Raw genomic sequence first — 24,166 nt, 5'->3', positions numbered from 1 at the left:
GATACAGCGGACCTCCTCAACCAACCTCAAGCTGGTGTCCCGCCTCCTTTGCTTATAAGCTGCATTGTGATTGGTGACAGCAGAGTTGAAGACCACTATTGGCGGCTGGAAATGTCAGTAAAATAGTTTAAGGAGTTTGGCTGGCTGGAAAGTCTGCAATGTAGGGGATGGGTTGACTGAAAGATCCGTACTCGCGACGAAGAAGCGTTTCTCGTGTTGGGAAGAGAATATAAAGACTTACGGGGTTTTTTTCGAGCGCTTTCCCTCGTTTTTGTGGGTAAAATCTTTACGAAAGTTGCCACTGACCGTTATCGTCAGTGTGTTTTATGAGAAGGGTTACTGTTTTGGCGAAGAAACTTTCTAAATAAGTGGCATCGAGCCAGGTAAGCAAATATAAATCGACTTCTGCTTTTGGTGTAAATTTTATATTTTTAACGTAATGCTAATGCACGTCTACTTCTAATATCCATAACGGGGCTGGGGTAGACTTGCAGTACTTTATAGGTTCTTAATTATTCACGTTGGAGAAACCCCCTCTGCTCACAGTGATACATCATTTATTAAAGTGGTAATAACGTTTTTAAGTGTGTTACAGTTCTGCTCGTTTCTTGTAAAATGTATATTACAGACGTAATATTTAAGAGTTTTTGTGTTTGTGTGCTCTGTTTTTCTCGTCTACTCTCTAACGCCTCGTTTAATAATGGCAGTACATCTGATATGCTTTAAAAAGGGAAGGTGGGCTTTAACGGGATGCCCCTTTGGACCGAGGAAAATTCAGTTCAGTTCTTTCTGTTTTCTTTAAGCTGTCACGCCCATCACCATGCCATCAGTTGGACAGCACACCCACTACCTAGCCTTATGATTCAAGGCTTGCATTCAATAAATTAGGCTTTAATTGGGGACAGTGAGTTAGCAGATTATTAACTTTTGACGAGTTTTGAATATGGACGCACATCATAATCAATCAGTATTTTATTTATTTATTTTTGCCTAATAACACATGTAGTTGTACTATTGTTTTCATCCACTGCCAGTGAAGGTTGACATGCTTTCTGTTTCTCGTTGTTGTCTCAAGGAAGTGCTTCCTGGAATATCATAGGTATGAGTTTTAATGAATGGCACTTTGCTTGGCACTGTTTGTGCCGCTTACTTCCGAGCATAGGGCAGTGGACAAGCTGGGTAGACAGGTTTATTTATGATAACTAATTCTGAGTTGTGGATTTTAATTTGAGAGCTTTAGATTTAGTTTTAAAGCTCAGACATTGATAGAGGTGTGAAAAGAAAAGGAACACAAAATGTGTGAGACCTAAGCAAAATGTCTAAGTTATGCAACCAACAGATGAGTTGTTTAGACTTTATGGATTCCTTTCATCTGACATAAACAAGCTGCTTGTCTAAAGTTACTCTTGATTAAAAATAAAACACAATTATTTCTGTAACTGCACATGTATAATTCTGCAGAGATCTCACTGAAGGGCTTAGTAAATGTCAAAATAGTCCAGCCATTTCAGGAGAAACAGGATAAGTAGGTTACACAATAAACGTACAACTGTGCCTAAGGGTCATGGTTAACACTTGAAATACTGTTTTATTGTTGTTGTTGTTGTTGTTTATTGAGCTGATAAAGACTTGCCTATTCTTTGGTTTGATCCTCTCAGGGTTTTTACATGCCCAGAAATCTATACCATGCATGAATGCATCTTTTTCATATGATGTGGAAAGAGGAACATGGGTCATATGAAAAATGCAACATTTGTGGGACAGTTAATTATGTGCCTTAACTGCTTAAAATAGCAACACAATATTAGTGAGCATATTAGTGATTTTGTTTTTTGGGGGGTTTTACCGAAACTAGTGGCTTTCCTTGAACACTAATTTCAGTGAATGTTGGGAAATCCACTTTCTGTTGGTGTTTTAAAATGACGCTTTTGAGAAGGCACTCACCTCCATGTGTATGAATATGGAACCTATGTAGTGTTGATTTGAATAATGCTAATACCTTGACAGATGGAAATTCAGGTCCGTGTTTTAACCTGTTCAGACATGAACAGCATTATTTCGGTGGTATGCTTTGTCAGCAGGAGAAAACCTTTACATTTGGAAACAGAAAGTGAAGTTTTGTTTTTTGTCAAGTACATTTCTGTGTCAGCAGCTACCAAGCATGAGTAAGCTTTGTTAAACGTCTCTGCCTATATTTAAAGTCGAACTTTAGGTGTGTTAGAGAACACAGTACACACATTCAGTGGAATGATGTTACTGCAACACTATCCAACATGTTATGTAAGGATTAAACAAAGGAAATGGCTTCCTTTTTGATTTATTGAATGTCTGGTTATTGTTAGTGTACAGTAGAAAATTCTTCAGGGAATGGTGTAACCTTTAGCTGAAAATGTGATAAGGCTAGGAGAACCTCTCAAGTGGATCTGATGGAAAAGTTATAGTCACATAACCTAGATAAGAGTTATATCTGATATCAGTTGATTGAAAATAAATGAAACACTATTACTCAAATTGCAAAGTACAGAAAGTGCAGTGACATACCTTCGAGGCAAAGTTACCACCAAAGATCATTAACTCCTGTCTGCTCAGGGAGTTGACAGCTGTTCGTGTTGGCCTAAATTTCTTGGTGGAGGCGTAGTGTTTCGGTGAACAGGAAGTGACTGTACTGAATAGGAAGCCTGTATGGGCCTGACATCGTTTTCAGAGAAAACTTGATATTTAGCTATTTCCCTACAGTTAGTTTTACTGATTCTATCAGGAACTGTGGCAGTATGTATTATCAGTTTGTATTTTCATAGAATTTTGGGAGAATTTATGTTGTCTCACTCATATTTTTTATGTAGGCCAAAGGAGGTGAGTGTCAAGATGGCCCAGTGGAACCAGTTACAGCAGCTGGAGACCAGGTACCTGGAGCAACTCTACCACTTGTACAGTGACAGCTTTCCCATGGAGTTACGACAGTTTCTTGCGCCTTGGATTGAGAGTCAGGACTGGTAAGAAATAATTACATTTCTAGGCTCTGTTGTGAAATTACATTTTAATTCATGTAATTTTCTCTCCCTTTGGATTGGGAGATGGCCACTCATTATGATTTCCAAAATGTTTTTTGGCTTTACAAATGTTTTTATTTATTCATTATCACCCTCTTCTTTCCTTATAACACCACCACAGGAATCGGAGCACTCTGATATAATGTGTCAGTATGCTTGTTAACCCGAGTACTCATTCTTGTGGCAAATGGGGATGAGTTTGACCTTAATGTATGAGGAAAAATTAGAAATGAGCACATACTGATCACTTTACCTGTTGTTTACAAGGGCTTACGCTGCCAATAAGGAGTCACATGCTACACTGGTGTTCCACAACCTCCTGGGAGAAATAGATCAGCAGTACAGCCGTTTCCTGCAGGAGAACAACGTGCTCTACCAGCATAACCTCCGCAGGATTAAACAGCATCTGCAGAGCAAGTACTTGGAGAAACCGATGGATATTGCTCGCATTGTTGCCCGCTGTTTGTGGGAAGAACAGAGGCTGCTGCAGACTGCCACCTCTGCTACACAGGTTCATACAGCAATATTGACCTAGCTTCAGACTTTATGGTGTATATAGTTAGCACAATGGCTCTACGTAGTATATCTTTTATTCTCTTGCAGGATGGCCAGGCAGCCCATCCCACTGGAACAGTAGTGACAGAGAAGCAGCAGATACTGGAGCACAATCTTCAAGACATCAGGAAGCGGGTCCAGGTTAGTTCCCATTAAAGAGTCACTTACATTTACGTAATTGGTCTTTCTTGGCATAAATGTATGTACATTATCACCCATTTCTCCACAGGATATGGAACAGAAGATGAAAATGCTTGAAAACTTGCAAGATGACTTTGATTTCAATTACAAGACCCTAAAAAGCCAAGGAGGTATAATTATCTTATTATGTTTTTGATGTAATTTTCTTAGCTGTGTCGCCTGTATTAACAGCTAAAAGTTAATTTAACGGTGACCTGTTCACCTTCTTCCCAGAGTTGTCCCAGGATCTAAATGGAAATAGCCAGGCAGCTGCAACGAGGCAGAAGATGGCCCAGCTCGAGCAGATGCTGAGCGCCCTGGATCAGCTCAGGAGGGTGGGTTTTTAAACTTTATTGATTTTAAGCATGTGTTATGTCAAGTGCTTTAGGTAACATCTATAAAACAAGGATATTCGAAACACATTATAATGCCTTATAAAGGGAAACCTTTGTATTTGTACATTTCAGGGCATGCAAAAATGTATAAAGAGGCATTTTAGGAAGTAATTAGATCGAAATGAAACAGCACCTCTGGACTTAAGCTGGCACACCCAGTTTAAGTTTGCTGGCTAGCACAAAAAGCAATAGATGTGGCATTGCATCTGTGAAACCAAATGTCCCTTAGTTGTGCATGCTGCACATATGTTGACCATTAAATTTTGCTAGACAGCAGTGTACTGAACAAGCAACTACTGCTAGTTACATTCATCAATGTTGAAAATAGAAATTTGGCTAAAAATTATAAATGCAAGATTGATAAACATCTAAATGTTTAGCTGAATTATAGTAAAGAATAATCTTAGTCTTAAACCTGAATATTAACACAGCCATTGTTTGAATCTTTAACAGTGGTACAAAGTTTGGACCACAGATGGATTATAACTCTTTATGCCAATGGTTAATGTGTGCTGTGTTTGCTTTGTTATAGCAAATTGTTACGGAGATGGGAGGCTTGTTGACTGCCATGGACTATGTACAGAAGAACCTGACAGATGAAGAACTGGCTGACTGGAAGAGGAGACAGCAGATTGCTTGTATTGGAGGCCCTCCAAACATCTGTCTCGATCGCCTTGAAACTTGGTAAACTTTGAAACTGGTGCAGAGATTAATCGTTGACTGCTTATTATTAGATATGTTCACAGTAGGTTTCACATCATAAATTAATGATTCTGGCCAAGTGACTGTGGATTTTGGTCTCTGCTCTTCTTACTCCCTTCATATAGACAAGTGTCTGATTTGCAATTTGTATTATTACTTTAATCAGGATTACATCCTTGGCTGAGTCCCAGCTCCAAATTCGTCAGCAAATCAAGAAGCTGGAAGAGCTCCAACAGAAGGTGTCCTACAAAGGAGACCCCATCATTCAGCACCGGCCCGCACTTGAGGAGAAAATTGTGGACTTGTTCAGAAACCTAATGAAGAGGTACATTTGATGTTTATCTACTTAGATTTTTGTCTTAACTTGATCTGCATGGATTTAAGTTATTGACTTGTTTAAGGCTTCCCATAGTCTCTCACAGTTTTTATATTGTAAATGTGAAATTTCAGAAAAATTTAAAATTACTACTTAGGGAACTTATACCTTTAACACTGCTCATCATGTATTGATGTGATGCTTCTGTGTCATAGTGCTTTTGTGGTTGAAAGACAGCCTTGCATGCCCATGCATCCGGACAGACCTCTGGTTATCAAAACAGGCGTGCAGTTCACAAATAAAGTCAGGTGAGAGTCAGGATTACAACACCGGATTGTACATTTTTATACTTGGGATTATACATTTTATTGCAACATTGTTTGTGTCCTGTATAACGGGAAGTGTAACAGTCATTTTAATGAGTGGATGAATTTGTTCTGTCTTGTCTCTTTTCTCAAATTTTTAAAGGTTACTGGTAAAGTTTCCTGAGCTCAATTACCAGCTGAAAATTAAAGTTTGCATTGATAAGTGAGTTTATTTATATATTTTTATCATCCAACATTTCTGTTAAGTTTTGATCACTAGGTTAGAAAGACAAAACAAATTTACTGCTTTACTCATTGCATCTCTATTTTTCAGGGAATCTGGTGATGTGGCTGCAATTCGAGGGTAAGACTTTAAAAACAAACTTTCAAACCTCAGAGCTTTTAATGTGTAGTATTTTAGAAAAGGTTCTTACTTTGTGCTCTACTATGATTTTATTAGATCACGAAAGTTTAACATCCTCGGTACTAACACAAAAGTTATGAACATGGAGGAGTCCAACAATGGTAGCCTGTCAGCAGAGTTTAAACACTTGGTGAGTCAAACGTTTTACTGGTTGAAAGCTATGAAGTAATCTGATAAAGGCCTTCTGTGGAGCACTGACTTCCTGTTTGTTGCAGACCCTGCGAGAACAAAGGTGTGGTAATGGTGGACGGACCAATAGCGATGTAAGTCCTATTTCTTGTTGGACTTGTGTAATGTAGTGAACAAACCGCTCGTTACAGAATCTTAGCTGTATTTAGCATGTGAAAAATTCTGCTTTAACCTGTAATTAACAGTCCTCTTTATCTCGTATACATATAGTTTTATAAAGAGATTTAAGTAGGTTGTTTTTTGTTTTCTAGGCCTCTCTGATTGTCACTGAGGAACTGCATCTTATCACGTTTGAAACAGAGGTCTATCACCAGGGCCTGAAGATAGATCTGGAGGTGAGTACTGCCACTGTGTGTCATGAAATAGAGCATATTTCTGCTTTCATTATTAACCCAAGCAACACTAATAATCAGCAAAATTCGAAACACTCCCGAAGCACAATGCAGTTTTGTTATATGATACCCAATACAAAGTTAGTCACCAGACAAGTTAGTCATTTATGAAGTCGTCCGCCTCCAGTCACCTTCATCAACAGCTTCTACAGGGACTGATTCTGAAAACACAAAATTTCTTCTGTTTGCCCTTTTTTTGACCTGCCCACACGTAATGGCAGGGTCACTGGCACTGAAGATTTACGCTGATGCAAATTGTGATTTGTTAGAGAATCATATTATTTGAATTTGCAGATCCTTTAGTAATGCGTTAATCCTAATTTAAAATTAAAATAACTTTCAAGTCTATTTATTTTTTTAAAAGCTAATAAAATATATGACAAACAACATTATGTATAAATAACATTTGAATGATGGATGTTGTTTTTTTGTTACACACACCATGTTTTTGCAGACCCATTCCCTGCCTGTGGTAGTTATATCAAACATCTGCCAGATGCCAAATGCCTGGGCTTCAATCCTGTGGTACAACATGCTCACTAACCACCCAAAGGTAAGACAGCACCCTCTGGTGGAAAGGGACTAAACTCTGCATGAGGTGGATCTTAACTCAATGGAGTTGAAGATCTGTTTGAGTAGAAAGTAGGAAATGTATATGTTTTCAAAACATTTTGCCTTGGGGGTTCTTTGCACAGAACGTGAACTTCTTCACCAAACCTCCAGTGGGGACATGGGACCAGGTGGCTGAGGTGTTGAGCTGGCAGTTCTCTTCCACCACCAAGAGAGGCCTGACCATTGAACAGCTCACCACATTGGCTGAGAAATTACTAGGTTTGATGACAAGCCCTAAAATATCAAAGTCTTTTTAGTTTTTCACGATTCTTTATATTAATCTGATCTGATTTAATTCTTTAATTATCTATATAGGACCATGTGTCAACTACTCTGGATGCCAAATCACCTGGGCCAAGTTCTGTAAGGTACTACAACAAATGGCACTAAATTGTTCAGCGTTATTGTTAGTGATATTTTATTGTTTTGTATGAGTTATTTTTTTTTCTTCTACTTCACAGGAAAACATGGCAGGCAAAGGCTTCTCCTTCTGGGTGTGGCTTGACAACATTATTGACCTGGTGAAAAAGTACATTCTTGCACTGTGGAATGAAGGGTGAGAGGTCATGCTTTGTTTACAGTCAAGCCTTTTACCTTCCTTTCATATTAGAAAATTTTTTGACATGGAAGAGACTTTCTTTAAGCCGTAAAGCCTGAACCATGAAATAATTGCCAGAAAATTCAAAATGTTTGATACTGGAGTGTATCGTTTAACCTTATGACACATTTAAACAAAAATATTAATTATAAATTAGTGCATACATGTTTTAATTGGTATCTTTTTTTTAATATAGCTGGTGTTTTTGTGCAATTTATTTAGGTTTTTCTGACAAAAAGAAATCTGTTTTAAATATTACAAACTTGGTGTTACAGGGTTAAGAGTATTTTCATTTCTTCATATGTCTACAGGTATATCATGGGTTTTATCAGTAAGGAGAGAGAGAGAGCTATTCTGAGTCCAAAGCCTCCCGGTACCTTTCTGCTGCGCTTCAGCGAGAGCAGCAAGGAGGGGGGCATCACCTTTACATGGGTAGAGAAAGACATCAGTGGTGAGTAGTTCAGAACTTCATGCTGTTTTGATGATCTTTTTTTTTCATGTGCTCTTTTTGTTGTGATGTTGAACTTTCTTGTGTTTATATAGGAAAGACCCAGATCCAGTCAGTGGAGCCTTACACCAAGCAGCAGCTCAACAGCATGTCGTTTGCTGACATCATCATGGGCTACAAGATTATGGATGCCACCAATATCCTGGTTTCACCTCTTGTCTACCTATATCCTGATATTCCCAAAGAGGAAGCCTTTGGGAAATACTGCAGGCCAGAAGCAGCTCCTGAAGCCGAGATGGGAGGAGACTCAACGAGCAGTAAGTTACTGCCTTGTTCTTCATAGTCTTTATTTAGTTAAAAAGAAACTCAAACATATTGCTCAGTATGTTTATAACAGCATTGCAAGTGTTTTTTAGTTTTTTTTTAATTTGTTTTGTTTTTAATAGTGCTCATTATTTTCTCCAATTTTTTTCCCTAACAGCTATTCAGCCTTATTTGAAGACAAAGTTCATCTGCGTTACCCCGTAAGTATCTTCCACTCCCTTCTTCCGTATCTCAGAGTGATAATATTTACAGGATGGTCGCATGCCAAACAGTGACCACCGCTTATATTAGTTCTTTGTACTTCCTGTTGATATTTTCTTTTGTGAAGACTGAGTGTTCCTGATTAAGACACCGATTCAGACTGTTTCATGTGGCAAATGTTAATCAAATGTTCAGGAAAAAAACTACATAGAGGTTTTAACTCTCAGTGTGAGAAGGAGGAAGGAGGAATCATAATGTTCAGAAAAAGGGTTGTGAACCCAGGTATTAGATTCTGTAGGGAACTGGCTTAGACTGACTTTGTACATGGGCCATCTGGCTGTGTATTCACTGAGCACATGTGAAAGTAATTTATTTTCATTTTCGACATGCGAATAGCCATGTCTCACACTTTCTGTACGCCATCATCTGACTCACTGGCAATTTCCAAATATTTAGTATGGATTTTTCTCTTATCATATATAGGGATGGGTACCAAAATATGGTATTAAATGGGCACCAGTGCTGAGCGTAAAGTATCAATAACCTGTAATGTTGTCAGTTCTTCTCTCTGGAGAGATTATCATGTGTTGTAGTCCCAAGCGAGAAGAGAGCTCTCGTCCTTGGAATCTATAAATGAAGGGCAGGGGCAGCCCCAGAACTGTGCACACACACCCACAGATAGAGTATTAGTGATGGGGGTGGGAAATGTAAGCATTCATTTTCACTAGAATTGATATGGAAAGTGCCCATTACCGTAAGTACAAGAAAGCAGATCTGCCAATGCATAAGCAGCAAAGAGCTCACATATAGAGTTCATTATAACTCAGTATAGAATAATGGAGAAGTTGTAAAAAGTAACCACAACCCAGCTAACTGTGTAGTCGTAGATTTGTTGATTAATATTAATGTCTAATGGTTAGGGTTTAGAGCATTCGCTTCAAAGAGGTGTTCACTGTACTGATAACAGTGGGGCAAAATCTAAACAATACCCATCCCTAATCACAACTGATGTTGCTGTTTATTAGACCATATTTAGACTTCAAAATATACATTAAAGTCTTAAGGATGAACGAAAGGAAGCACAAAGAAGCATTTTAAACTTCTAAATTTGTAATTCTACCAGTTAGCAGGGAAACAACATGAATGGAATTCCCATTTTAGAATATTCAGTATTCACGATTAATATTTATTGACAATCATTAAATCTTTCCTGAATGTCTGAGATGAGCACAAAATGAGAAAGGCAGAGGAATTGGACATTAGCTGCAGGTGAGTTTTATAGAGTGAGGTTGACTGACACGAGGGGAATGTAGAAACGGGTCATCGGCCTTGTATTAGTAGGTTTGATGGTGAGGTTTGCTCAGTGAGATCCTGACCTGTCTCCGTAGGTGTCCCTCCGTCTTCATGGACTTGCCGGACAGTGAACTGCTTGGGAACGGATTCCCAGGGTAGGCCACTCGGGGGGAGTTGGCATGTAGGGCTGTGTGTGCATTTTGTCACTTTGTGTGTTTGATGGGTAGTAATTTCACCTACATAATTCCTATTTTTGAGTCCAACATACAGGCATTGTTCCTAGTTCTAATACAAAAGTAGCTCCCTGCCTTTCATTAGTCTTTCACTTATTTCACCCCATACTCTTGTTTCCTGGAGGCATTTCTTTATCATTCCTCATCCACATTATTTTGTAGGGCTTAAACGGTCCGAATTAGATGTCATAATAGTTTGAGTGACAAGTGATTAAAATAATATAAAAAGGTAAAACATTCAAAATCAGTTCCATGATAAAATGGACAAGGCTGAAGTGAGTTTGGTGGGAGAAAAAAGACAAAAAGGGGACTTTGTTTTTTGTGAAGCCTTAACAAAAGACTGTGGCCTGTTCGATCCACTTAATCCTTAGTTGTCATTAACATCCGTTCAGTTTGCCTTCTGTTCAGTTGAGCACAGTACTGCCTGATTTAAAGCAAAAAAAATGCATTTAATGACCTATGCTGTTTATATACATTTAAAAACAAAATCCCTTGCCCTGCTCTTTTGCAGTGATTGTGTGCACAGGCAATGCTAAATCATCTGCCAGAGTGAGATGAGACAGGAGTGACTTATTTACTCAATAACCAATCTTTTGTTTATCAAAGCAGAATCACAGCTCCTTTTTTTAACTTCTGATAGCTGCATCACATTTCCTCATCACTTTTCTTACCACAGATAGTATTTCATATTTGATTTGTGTAGCCATCGCCAGGCATAGTACTTAATATTATGCTCTTTACTCTGTTTGTTTTTCACAGCACAAACTCTGGAAACACCAGTGACCTGTTCCCCATGTCACCCCGGACCCTTGACTCCCTGATGCACAACGAAGCTGAAGCTACTCCAGGGCATATGGGTGAGTCTACTTACATTTACTACAAACACACACATTTGTATTTGTACATTTCCAGGGCTTTACCTCCTCACCCCAACACTTATTTATCTTTACAACCATGTGTCAGACCCTTTGAAAGGACTTGGACTTGCCAAAATGTCCTTATGTTCAAAAGATGTTCTTACTATAAGACCTAATCGTCAAGCATAAATGTACTTCATTCGGCTGAAATATTAATTGCTTTATTCTTGTTTATTTATTTAATCTGCAGATTCACTCACTTTGGAAATGGATGTAGCATCGCCTATGTGAAAAGAGTCATCGAGTACTTCAGTCACTTCCTTCTTTGTTGGGTTTCATATTATGTTAGAGAATTTCTTGATTCATTTTTCTCTCCACACATAGTGTGCCTGTACAGTTTGTTTCTTTTTCTATGTAAAAAATTTCTCACTTTCACACAATAGGGAAGGCAGTTGGTCTTGGAAGGTTTTCTTTTGAAACAGAATTGGCACTTACTCTTTTTTTAATGGTTCTCCTTATAATTAATAGATATTTTTTTTTCTTTTTTTTAAGTACATTAAACATTTAAGCACGAGTTATAGGTTGTTTACTTTTAGAAAAATTATGAATAATGTCTTCTTTTATTTGAATGACAAAATGTAATGAGAGTAATTGTTGTATAAGCTAGGCTTTTTCAGTGTCCCTGCCAAACGCAGCATGGTGTCGTTGTTTCACCCTATCTTGATTGTATAAAACAGTTTCTCTTTCATTATGCTTTTTACACAAATTGGAATATTTCTTGTATTTGTTTCAGCCAATCGAGGTGTGTAAAGAGACAAGAAATTTCTGACAATTGTGAAATTATTTTCATGTAAAGTTTTTTTTTCTCCTTTAGCATTGTGAGAAGTTATGAAATGCAGTTTTTGTGAGCTCACGGTTTGAAATGTTTCGTTTTAATATTGTACAATTTAAGCCACATGTTTCTTTGTCTTGTAGTGAAGGCGCCTATTAATGGTGCCAGAAAGACTAGCACAAGCAGCAATCCCTCTGTAGACCTTCACAACATGATTTTGCTTTGTGTAACTGTGATATTTTGGTGGTGCGTGGTGGGGTCATTCAGTATTTGGCGTGGTATTTTTAGTGGAATAGACAACTCAAAACTGCACCTGTTATTGCCACAGTGTAAATCTGCTGTCAGTTTGGCAGTTTTATCAGCAAGAGTTACAGAATGAGAAAACAGCATTGTGCTCAAAATGTAAATAAACCATTTTAATGAATTACTCCTCAGCCAGTAGTGTTGTTTGTGTTTGAAGGAGGAATTCCAGTAAAACAGCCTACGCTGATCTATAAATGAGTGTAAGTTGTCCACAGTTGCTTTATAGTTCATGGAAAGCTCCTTCATTTCATTAAAGCACCATCTTAATTGCATAAGACTAATTGAGGAAGTCAGTATCAATGGATGGTGTCATTACCCTATTTTTACTTTTATTTATGTTTTATATTGCATGTGAACAATGCTTCAGACAGGTGCTTAATATCCTGGAGAAGTGCTGCAGGTATCTCTGTAGCTGATATTTTGATGCTTAACCTTCGCCAACTCCTTTTTACACATCACACACCTGCCTGAACTAAAATAACACTTACACTTGAGAAGTCCACACAGTTATTGTGCCAAAAATGAAGCACTTGGCACTTTGTGCTTGCTGAAACATCAAAGGTTTTCTAAAAAAGATCATAAAGAAAGGTTGGCGCTAAAAACAGTCAAGTAATATAACCATAGACTTGGGAGTAAAAAGGATTTTTTTCACTTTGATCTGTCCAATAAAGTCAGATTAGTTCTGCAACCCCAATTCCAAAAACATTGGGTTGCTGTGTAAATTGTAAGTAACAATTCAATCTTTTAAACTCATTTTATTCACAGTAGAATATATAAAACATCACTTTTTTCACTTGGTGAAACATCTGGACACAGGCCATTTCAGCACCTACAAACACCTAGAAATATGTAAGGCTTTCTCTAAAAACCAGTGTCTGGATGGGAACGTATGTTGCTTTAAAACCCGTCTATACCGTTCACTCCGCTACCATCAAAACTGTATCCTTTTGGACTGAGCGCTGATAAAAAACTAGACAATTCCAGATTTTGATTTATCTGACCACAGAGCAATTTTACACTTTGTCTCAGTCTATTTTAAATGAGACTTCGTCCCAAAAAGATGGATGTTGTGGTGAAGTGTGTTCACAGACAATGATTTCTGGACTTATTCCAGTGATTACAACACAGAATTTTGCCTGTTTTTATTGCAGTACCCCCTGAGGGCCTGAAGATCAGAGGGATCCAAAACTGAATCTGGTATGCAGATTTATCCAGATTCTTGCAATCTTATGAAGATATTAAAAGTATTCACAATTTCACATCCAGGGAAATTATTCTGAAATTTCAAAAATTGTTTGATGCTCTTTTCTGCAGATTTGTACACCTCTTCCTGTCTTTGCTTCTGAGGCATTCTGCCTTTCTAAGATGCTCTTTTCATAGCTTACTTATCTGTTGCTAAATAACCTAATATATACCGGCGCCTCAAGACAGGCTGTGTAAAGATGCTCCTGAGACAGTCCAGCACATAATAGCAGGGTGCAAGATGCTAGCAGGCGGGGCATACATGGAACCCCAAAACAATGTGGTCGTCATAGTATACAAAAATATCTGTGCCGAGTATGGCCTGGAAGTCCCGAGGTCGAAATGGGAGACGCCCCCGAGGGTGCATGAGCGACTTATATATATTTATATATATATATATATGGAGATAGATAGATAGATAGATAGATAGATAGATAGATAAAACATATTTATTAAAATAAACAATACAGCCTGCTTCAGAAATACTGATTCTATCATGTGTGGCAGGCAGAGGCAGGACCCAAAAGCAGGACTCTAACACAAAGGGATAGCTAAAAGAGGCAGCTTTTATTTGCTGCAATAAAATACTCAAATACTATATGCAGGTAAACAAAACCGAACACTGGAAACTGAAAAATAGAAACTACCAGCAAGGGAGTAGCAGGGGTAACAAGACACATGGAGACACACAGCAACGTGAACAACACGACAACAAGCAGAGCAAGACAGAGGACATAATTACGCAGAGGATAAGGAAAGGATGGAAAACAGGAGGGGACACAGCTGGAAGTAATCAGACACAATGAGCGAGGGAGGAAGCGAAACTGAACTCACTGAACACAGGATGAGAGACTGTCAAAATAAAACAGGAAACACACTGAGTCACAGAGTAAGAGACAAGGGCTTGACACTGGGACCGAGGGAGAAACAGGCATGGGTACAAGACAGACTGAGGAGACAGAGAGGGCGAGAGACATGACGGGCTGGGGAGAACACAGACGGGACAACCAGAGCACAAAAGGGAACAGACTCAATGAGCAAGAACCTAAAAACTAGAACTACAAATGACTAAACTAGGAAGAGCAAAGAAACAGAACCACAAATAACACTAAATCAAAGAATATGAATTAAACCAAAAAACACATAAACACTGGGTCACAGACCCATGACCATGACAGATTCAGAAATACTGATAGTTTAGTGTTTCGTAAAGGTTTGTTCTGTAATTAAACTTTAGGTTTTTTAATCATGAACTAAACTGCTTGTAATAAGTTTACTGGGGCACTTACAAAGGCATATATGCTGCATCGACTGGGTAAGCTATAAAAGCAATCTTGAAGGACTGAAGGAATGTGGAGTACACACAGATGTGTGTAATAAAAAAGCAGGCGTTAGTAACTGCTGACTTCCACTGAATTGCATGTGTTTCACTGTACTACTATTGTGTGTATTGGTTGTAGGTCAGAGTTTTATAACTTGGGACATTTCAAGAGAACAGAGTTCAATCTTATTATAATTACTAACAAATATGCTTTCTCTCTACCTTGGTAAGCATATTTCTGCTGTGAAAATGAAAGAGACCCTTCATTATAGAATTGTGTATCGTTTTTAGTTTTCTTATTGCTGTACACACTCACTGGCCACCTTGTTATGTACACCTGTTCAGCTGCTCGTTAATGCAAGTATCTAATCAGCTCATCAGATGGTAGCAACTTAGTCTATTTAGGCAGATATACATGATCAAGATGACCTACTAAAGTTAAGTTAGTTAATCAAGCGTAAGATTGGGGAAGGAAGTAAATTTGAATGTTTCTTGGTTGCTGCTGCAGGAGATGCTGATGTGAGTATTTCAGAAACTGCTGATCTACTGGGATTTTTCACACACACTCATCTCGAGAGTTTAGACAGAGCGGTCTGAAAAAGAGAAAATATCCAGTGAGCAGCAGTTCTGTGGGCAAAAATATCTTGTTGATACCAGACGTCACGGGAGAATACCCTCAATACATTGAGCTAATAGGAAGGCGATGGTAACTCAAGTGATCACCAAATCAAGCGATGCATAACACATAACACATAACACATCAAACTTGGAGGCAGATGGGCCACAACAGTAGAAGACTAGACTGAGTGCCACTCCTGCCCATGAAGAACAGGGAAGCATGGCTACAATTCGGGCAACAGAAGATTGGCCTGATGAGTCTTGTTTACTGCTGAAACTTTCAGATGGTAGGGACAGACTCTGATGTAAACATTATTTATCAATGGTTTAGATTAATGGTGTTCAACTCAACTCAAACAGTCACAAGCCAACGTTGATGAGTCCAGCTACTACAGATAAAGAGAGAAAACTCACCCAACACAGTGGAAACGTGTAAAACATGTTTACGAGTCAATTTCAATGTCCAATAAGTTTGGCTTTAAAATTCCAGGAACTGCTTCAGGCCCACAAACAAGTAAGACGTCATTGCAGAAAATATAGTCAAAGTGTTCCAGTATTAAAGGAAAACCAAGAATAACATAGGAAACAAAGACAAACTCCAGATAAAAAAAGACAATAAATAAGTGTTTTAAATTTCCACGAAACAGCTGAACCCTCTTCTGATGAAGAAAAAAAAAAACACAACGAAGTGCATTTGATGAACTCCTTTATCGAGTGTAAGTAGGTTAGTGTACATGAATAAATCCGAAACAACCATTTGGCTGTACAAAATATTTAAACTCATGTTTCTTTCCTTCTTTTAGATGTATTTATTTGCTTGGCACTATGAATGAATAAGACAAACGTAGGCAACCATTCTAAAAAGGGCTGAACATATTTTAATGAAACTATGCTAAGGTAGGTTTTAACAGTTGTGACAAACAGCAACCTATTGTACATTTATGCAGCCATAAAAAAAGACTTCTGTGAAGTCATGAGAGATGAGCTGTTATTTTACTTCCCATTTTCAATATGAGAGTTTTTCACTCTGTCTTTGATGAAAGATCTCTCGGCACATGATTGCTGGATTTCCCTGCCTGGAAACCCCACATTGTTTTGTTTGCATCTTCAAGTGTAACAATACCAATGTGAACAGCAGCCCTGCCACCGCCTGGATTCCCAAGGGCCCAATTGCAAATACATGACAACAGAGAGAGAGACAGCAAAACAAACAAAGGAAGGAGGTATATTCTAGATCACTAAGTCTCTGCCATGCTGTCACACTCGGTTACTCTCTGTCTTGTGTATATTTGGTTAGCCTTGAGGATAGGAAATGAACACAGGCTGGTTTGAGGAGATGAGGGGGTGTTACGATGTAGAGCTATTACCGACAGCAGCTGCTGACTCAGCTGTCTCAGGAAGCAACTGTCACCCTTCAATTCTGGACCGCAGCCAGTCAATCTGGAGAATCAATGAAGCTGTATGTGTGGTGGCTGCTGTGTGTGTCTGTGTGTGTCTGAGAGAGAGAGAGTGCTAAAAATGATGACACTCTGACAAGCAGGTGAAAAAATGAAGCCATTAATTTCTACAGCATCACAGGGGATTTCTCAGATTATACTCAGCTACAACTGAAAAGCAAACTCTGGAATTTTTCAAATTAAGTCATAGGTAACATCTTTACAATTAATGTACTGGATTTAAAAAAATAAATAAATCATTTTTAAGAAGAAAGTATTCATCAATGTATAGCTGATAGACTATCTGATAGTTCCTTCTTCTTCTTTTATTTTTTGTTTGAATTAAAAACACAGAAAGAACTGAATGACTTAAATGTTAAAGGTTTTTACACATTATTTTCACAGCATTTTCAGACCAATAGTTGAAAGACAGTATTTCACATGCAGTAACCTATGAATATATGGATTTTGGTACTTCTTATTTATCTATGAGATAAATAAAGTAGCTACATACACTTAAAATGAACAAGTGTTTGTTCTTCAGTGATGAGCAACTGTTCACTTGATGTCACCGTTTTCTTTATTTAGTGTCACACAATAATGTGTGGCTCTCTGTTAGATGGCTCCCCGAGGCCACACTGTCCTCTAATTATTTGTGGCAGGTTTATCTTTGGTCTCTGCCACCTCCTGTTTGTCTCAGCCTCTCAGACCACAGTCTGTTAAATTGATAATAAAGAAACATTTAGTTAAGTATGGGGCAGTTTAGTTTCAGAAAAGTACATTTAAATATTCATTTAAGCCCTTATGCTAAAAATGCAGACAGCTATGAATGATGCAAACAATATATACGTTTTTTTTTTTTTTAAGTTTCTTTCGCTTTGTTGTTGCTGTTTTTAGAACGTTATGCTAAATTCTCACCAGCAGGTGTCGCCATTCTTCAATTTGTGGGAGACTTATTATCGTAGTGGGAGATTAGGCAAAATCTAACCAACGGATCTGCACGTATAATGTGCAGCAGAGAAGAGCTCTGATTATTATTGTTATTTCCTTTGGTATTTTTGGTTCTTAGGTAGGCGATCTTTACATCCAATATGTACCGTGGCCCAAAGCATTGTTCCAAAGTTGAAATTAAACGCCGTGTTGAGTACCCTAGCTATAAAATCAGACTCGATGAAACATGTATATAAAATAACGAATCTGAAGTTTCAACATGGAGAACACAGCTGTAACTGATTTATTTTGTGTGTGTATTTACTAAATGTCAAAACGCTTTCAGAACCTCCCGAAATCCGTCATCAGGGCAGAAATCAGTAGAAACTGTTACTCTTGACAGACTTGCAAGAACCGCCGGAAGTGGGTGGTTTGTCAGCGAGCGAGAAATACACACACACACACACACACACACACACACAGAGGGAGAGATAGAAAGAGAGAGAGAGCGCGCAGTGAACTGTGAAGCGAACTGTTGGGAACTGACTGACGGAGAGGTCCATGTTGTAGGTTGCACACGTCTCTGCAGCCTCACCCCACATTTTATGAAAAAGGACAGCAACTTCAGTCGATCCACAGAGGTGAGTGTGACAGTTTAATTCGCTTGAATGTGCTTCTTTTTCTCCCTCCCGAAGAGGTGAATGTCCTCGCCTTGTCCCACTGAAGGTGCCCGTTGCGAAAGAATATTGTGACAGCGCTTTGTAAACAAACTGCGAGTGCGGCAGCGCTTCTCCGTCTGCAGACGTTGTGAATCAATTTGGATGCCAGTGATATGAATTGTGCTGGAGTAGGCTACTTTTCCACATTTTATGTTTTAAAATTTTTTGCGGCTTTATTAACGCGGATGAATCAACAGGCAGGTCCCCCTGCGCGCGCGAACATTCCCAGTAATATTTCTAAATTCGGGCTGACAGCGTCTCTGTCTAGCCAGTGAGTTTGCTGTCATCTTGACCTACTACTCAGCATATTATCTCTGTTTTCCCCCCTTCTTTTTGATGCCTGTATATTGTTAAAGGTGTAAAGCTCTATTTATGGCAAGCAACCATTTCATCTTCGCTGCTGTAATGGCAGGCTTTGACGCGCGGTCATGGTTAGCTTTAAGTTTTCTCTATGGTCAACTCCCTTCCAGCCTCGCATATAGTACTGAGCAAAAAAAAAAAAAAAAAGTCTTGAGCTACCCCTCATTTCTTTAAGTTGTTTTTTTTAAGGAAATGGGTAAAGCAATTTCCTGAAACGTGCAAACATAAATGGAATCACAGTGCATAAGGCATAAGGCAAAAAGAAAACAAAACCCCCCAGCAAAAAACCGTTCTGATGAGCTTGAAAGTCAATATTTGGTATGATCATCTTTATTCGTCAACACAGCCTGAACTCTCTTAGGCAGCTTTTCTTTTTATTTCTTTACGTAGTCTTGAGGAGTAATTCTCCAAGCTTCTCGAAGACTATTCCAAAGCTTTTCTTTCAATGTTGGCTGCCTTTTTGTTCCATTCTCTTTCAAGATGATCCCACACTGCGTAAATAATGTTGATGTCCACAATCTCGGGATTCCAATCCATGACTGATAGTGTTCCTGTGTGTGTGTGTGTTTTCTATTCAGGTATGCTTTTAATGCATTGGCAGTGTATTTGGGATCATTGTCATGTTCAAAAATGAAGCATTTGCCAGTCAGATGCAATCCAGATGGTATTGCATAGTGGATCAAAATCTGATGATATTTTTCTACGTTCATAATTCCCATTAATTTTGACAAGATCCCCAGCACCGCTGGTTTAAATGCAGTGCCAAACCATGACTTATCCTCCACCGTGCTTTCCTGATGTCCGTAGACACTTCACACATCACACATCATCTGCTTTCAGTAATTTTTCTACGCCTGTCACGCCTTCTTTTATCTTGCACTTATCTATTTTCCTCAAATTTTTTTAAGACACACTGCACACCACATAGAGATATACCAAGTTTATAGCTAATAGCTCTTTGGGAATCAACTTGTTGGTGTTGAAGAAAGAAAAAAGTGGGATCAAACTTTAGGCACTTTGCTAGTAACAAAGTACCCAAAGGTATAATTTAACTAAGTTGTTTGTTATGTGTAGATGCAACACTGGTTCATCCCTTGAGTTAGGTGCCTTTTTATGCTTGAATGATTAATAGGTCAGTGTTAAGTGGCTTAAAAAACAAAAAAAACAACAACACATTACTTTGAAAATGGTCAGCTACAAGGACTAGATTGAAAATAGGTGAAAGAGCTGCTCCATAACATAAGTGCTCTGTGCCAGCTTTGTACTAACTGCCATATTCACATAAAAATTGAGTTACAAATTTAAAAGGTGCAAGGACATTTTGAGCGTGCCTCCATAATTCATTTCAGCTCTCCCAATTATTGCTGTCAAACAGAACATTTTTGTCACTGTTTGCTTTTCCTGTTGATATTTAATTTCACAAAAGCATGAAAGGATAGTGCTTAAAGGTCAAAACAAAGCTGCCAAAGGCATGCCTTCTGTACCAAGTCTACAGTTTGTGCGTCTTGCAAACAACATTAAAATGTCACTGTTTCTTTGTTGTATTTGTGTCATTTTCAAGAACTGCAGATGAGCTTAGCTGCAAAGATTATACCATCCCCTTATCTTTTGTCACTTTGTTGCTCCAGTAAGACCTCATATTTTTTGCCTTTGATAAACCTGTATCATTTTTTTTTCTTGACAACTGGGATGACATTGCCTTTGCTTCTTGTGGCTCGGAGTAATTGAGCCTTGTGATAATGCCACCATCCTTCTGTGATAATGTCTTCTGGAAGACGCTATGACTACTTATTGACTTCTCTCATCTCAATACAGCAGCAGGAGTTGGTAGCTTGTGCCTCATTTTAATTTAGAAATTGGCTTGAGGTGATTTTTTTAGAATCAGTTGGTGAAAAAGCAGCTGTTGTCATAATTGTTTAGCTCGTTTTAGCTCCTTTGCATTTGGGAAAGAACAATTTCAAAACATAACCCTAAAGGCAGGGAAGAGCAGATATGAATTGTTTACGTTTATAATTTGTGGATGTTTTGGTATTTCATATGTTGTTGATGTTTACACCTCTCAGTGTATGACTCAAGACTATTTTCCTTGTCATTTTTAGTTTTATTATTATTATTATTTCTATTAATTGTAATATTTTTAGCCATTTTTCCATTTCTGCTCTTTCAGTCATGGAAAAAAATTCAATCAGTCTGCAGGAAATAGTGGTCAGTATTTTTAGCCTTTAACCCTGTTGGCAAGAACTGTGCAATGTGCCTGCTCCCTACATTGCTCCTGTGCATTGTGCATAGGAATGGAAGTTTGGAAAGGAAGACATTCAGTTGACATGGAAATATGGCATGTTGGCCAGGCATGAGTTGGCTGGTACACGCCGTCCCTGACAGGAACCCCTGATGCAAGAGGGATGGCAGCAGGGGAGACAGGAAAACTCAGTGTTTTGTCCTGTAAGCCAACTGTGCCGTGTGGTCAAAGCATCCTTAAGCTTGTCTTTGCCTCTCCCTTTTTCCATCCCCACTTTCATACAAGTATAGAAAAAACATTAACGTTTTGATTTGACTAAGTTGGTGAGTCAGAGCTGAGGTGTCAAAGATGTCAATTATACACTAATGATTGTGATAAGCGTGGAGCTTCTTGTCACTATGAACAGAGGAAGAGAGTGCGCCGAAGAATTACGTGAATGGAAAGAGGGTAAGAAGTTCCTTCGCTTGTGTTCCAACTGTGTGTCAATGAACGTGACCCCAGCCATTTAGTAATGTAGTAATAACAGTTACAGACAAACAGGGATGAGGGGAGATTTAGTGTGAAAGAGAAAGGGGAAACACATTCAAAGGGAAGTGATCAGGAAGCATGTGGTGACATGCTTGCTAACTACCTCCTCCTTCAGCTGGGCTAACACTAATCCATTAGTCACGTGACCTTGAGCTTTTAGCCCAGTTTAGGTCAGGAGTGCTCTGATCCATCTGTCGAATGGCATTGCTGTTTGTTGGCATCCACAGCATGTACGCTTTGATCCCTGCCTGCCTCACACAAGACTCAATTGATTTCCATCAGCTAATTACTTCTGCAGGATTTTATCAGCAGTTTCACAAGAATTGCCCTCCCATTATCAGTTATTCTTTTGTCTTTCATTTTGCCTAACTTAAAATGAGTTGTCTTTTCTTCAGTCCTTTGAATAGGGGGGGTGGGGAAGATGATGGTCAAACCTTGTATACACAAAGAAACATGATAAGGCTCTGGGTTATTATCTCAGTGACACATCAAGAATAGAATGACTACTCGTAAGTTTGCACTGTGCCAAAAAAGGCACTGACAAGTCGTAATAGCAAAGTACATGCATTGTATGAATTCCAGTGAATGCAAGCATGCGGTGTAATCTGAGCATACTTCCAATTTTTTGTTTTGATTTTACATTACGTAAGAAGATTTCGAACAGAATTCAATCCAGAATACACCTAACAGATTAATGGTCTGGATTAATCATTTCCTCATGTTTACACAATACTCATTTGGAGGCTAAACACACAGGAGCAAAAGGCACGTCTTGCACATAAGATTCTAAGTATCCAATTCGTTTTATGTTACAAGTGCTGACAAATAGATTCCAACTCAACCCAAAGTTAATTTATTAGAGTTGCAAGTGTTCAGCAGACATATCCAGTGGTTTGATCCAGACTGTTACTTTTTCAGTAGGGAGACATACACAGCTGAGGGTTGGCAGCTTAGGAATCCGAGTGAGTAAAAAAGACTTTGACATCAGTGAGCTCTTGTAAATGGATTCTTAACTTGGAGAAAACTGTGTTTGTGGCAAAAACCGCAGGAATAATATATATAAAAATGCAAACCCTTCTCATTGTGCTGCTGCCGTGTTAGTGTAGTTGTTTAAACATGTGAAAGGTTATTGCAATGTTGTCACTTGGTATTGATCTCCCACACTGCACAGCTTCTTTTTATGTTTTATGTATGCCTTAGGCTCTGAGTCATGCTTCATTTCTCATGCATGGATTATGTGGATGAATAACTTTAGTTGTGCCCTAAAGGACATTATATCATATGAAGTCTTGAACGCGGAAAGAGGAATAGATGCTTTGTTTAATTATCGAAAATGTGCACTAAAAATTGTCAATATTCGTGATAAGTAGTGCAATCTTCTGTCGTTTGAATTGGTAAGAAGTGCAAAGGTATGAACATAACCAATATGAGCAAACGAGCAAATTAACAAGCGCACATAATAAAACTGATCAAGTTTTCAGTATACTTTGTCCTGACAAATGATGTACAACAGACACAGAATTATACACCAGACCTTTTCATATTCTAAAAAGTTTTTATTAAATCTCCGTTTGCAGTCTTAACTGTTTATTTTTGGCAGCAATGCTATTTCTGTTGTGGGTCGTGACCTGATACAGGTGACCTGCTGGCCTACTTCTAAGAGGAGTATAGATCATCACCCAGAGGACCACTGAAAACATATTTGTATGTATCAGCTGGTTGAATGTCTACATCAGTACTGGTGCAAAGGAAAAAGACGGTAACTATATTGGAAATCTCTAATGGGACCAGTGCATTTTAATGCAGCAAAGTCTCAGGTAATGTAAAAAAAAAACCCAAACCAACAAAATATATGTCAATATAAAGTCTTGCAGTAAGGATTCAGTTGTTTATGTCAGTATTACTTAGCATAACATTATTGTAGACTCCTTTCTCTGGTGTGATCTGTTATTAAAACTATTATTATTAGATCTGTTATTGTTCTAGTATTAAACTTGGCAAAGACAAAATCCCCCTCAGCTCATGCTAGGGCTGCCCTTTTTAACATCCCAGCACATATCACTTTAATTAGGTGTCTACCCTGAAATGCATTGTAACCTGAGGCCAGGTGACCGCATCTCTTACCACAGAGGAAGCAGACAGCAGACAGGAAAGAAAGTGCCAGGTCTCGGCGTGCTGTTAAACATCATTTTTCATGCCTTTTTTTGCCTCTTACAGTCACGTTTTTGTTGTTGTTGTGTTTTTTTTTACAACGTTTACAACATCTTGAGAGCTGCTGTTAAGCATGTCATTGCCCGAATTCTGTAGCAGTACAAGACCTAAAAGTAAACTCCACTCAGCAGCTACGGTTAAGACAGATCTCATAGATCAGAGTTGAAGTGACAATGGCAAGGATAATTAGGCAAACTAGGTACACTGCAGCAATCAATTATATTGAATGGCTTATTGGCATAGTTAGATAGCACTGGATGATACCTAACTGCTGCTGCCACCACTGCTGTGTTCAAGCCTATTACAGGCTTACAGCAAACGAGACATATTGGAAACCCAACTGGTAGCTCACA

At 38.5% G+C, this 24,166-nt stretch overlaps 2 protein-coding genes across 4 annotated transcripts in view; both read left to right on the top strand.

Moving 5' to 3' along the window:
- The first annotated feature begins 149 nt into the window (after nucleotides 1-149).
- Nucleotides 150-12,333, top strand: stat3 (signal transducer and activator of transcription 3 (acute-phase response factor)). 2 transcript variants are annotated; one of them, XM_084925425.1, is made up of 24 exons: nucleotides 150-383; nucleotides 2,844-2,993; nucleotides 3,318-3,561; nucleotides 3,654-3,746; nucleotides 3,835-3,916; nucleotides 4,020-4,120; nucleotides 4,713-4,864; nucleotides 5,049-5,207; nucleotides 5,414-5,506; nucleotides 5,667-5,726; nucleotides 5,838-5,867; nucleotides 5,964-6,057; nucleotides 6,143-6,190; nucleotides 6,368-6,451; nucleotides 6,963-7,061; nucleotides 7,204-7,339; nucleotides 7,436-7,488; nucleotides 7,582-7,676; nucleotides 8,030-8,169; nucleotides 8,262-8,483; nucleotides 8,648-8,690; nucleotides 10,080-10,139; nucleotides 10,977-11,074; nucleotides 11,325-12,333. In XM_084925425.1, the coding sequence occupies exons 2-24, from the start codon at nucleotides 2,866-2,868 to the stop codon at nucleotides 11,363-11,365; spliced, it is 2,355 nt and encodes a 784-aa protein (XP_084781551.1). In that variant the 5' UTR covers nucleotides 150-383; nucleotides 2,844-2,865; the 3' UTR covers nucleotides 11,366-12,333. The 2 variants fall into 2 exon arrangements, with proteins under 2 accessions (XP_084781551.1, XP_084781552.1); XM_084925426.1 differs by lacking the exon at nucleotides 10,080-10,139.
- A 5,906-nt stretch (nucleotides 12,334-18,239) lies between these two features.
- stat5a (signal transducer and activator of transcription 5a) overlaps nucleotides 18,240-24,166 on the top strand; it is a 54,551-nt gene continuing 48,624 nt past the window's right edge. For both annotated transcript variants that reach the window (XM_084925424.1, XM_084925423.1), the window contains exon 1: nucleotides 18,240-18,397. The gene's annotated coding sequence lies outside the window, so the exon portion shown is untranslated. The remainder of the gene's footprint in view (nucleotides 18,398-24,166) is intronic.

The sequence above is a fragment of the Perissodus microlepis genome, chromosome 4, assembly GCF_051167445.1.
Source record: "Perissodus microlepis isolate ML-2025 ecotype Zambia chromosome 4, ASM5116744v1, whole genome shotgun sequence".
Classification (NCBI taxonomy): domain Eukaryota; kingdom Metazoa; phylum Chordata; class Actinopteri; order Cichliformes; family Cichlidae; genus Perissodus; species Perissodus microlepis.
Note: the sequence above shows the minus strand (reverse complement) of the source record. Positions and strands in the feature narration are given on the sequence as shown.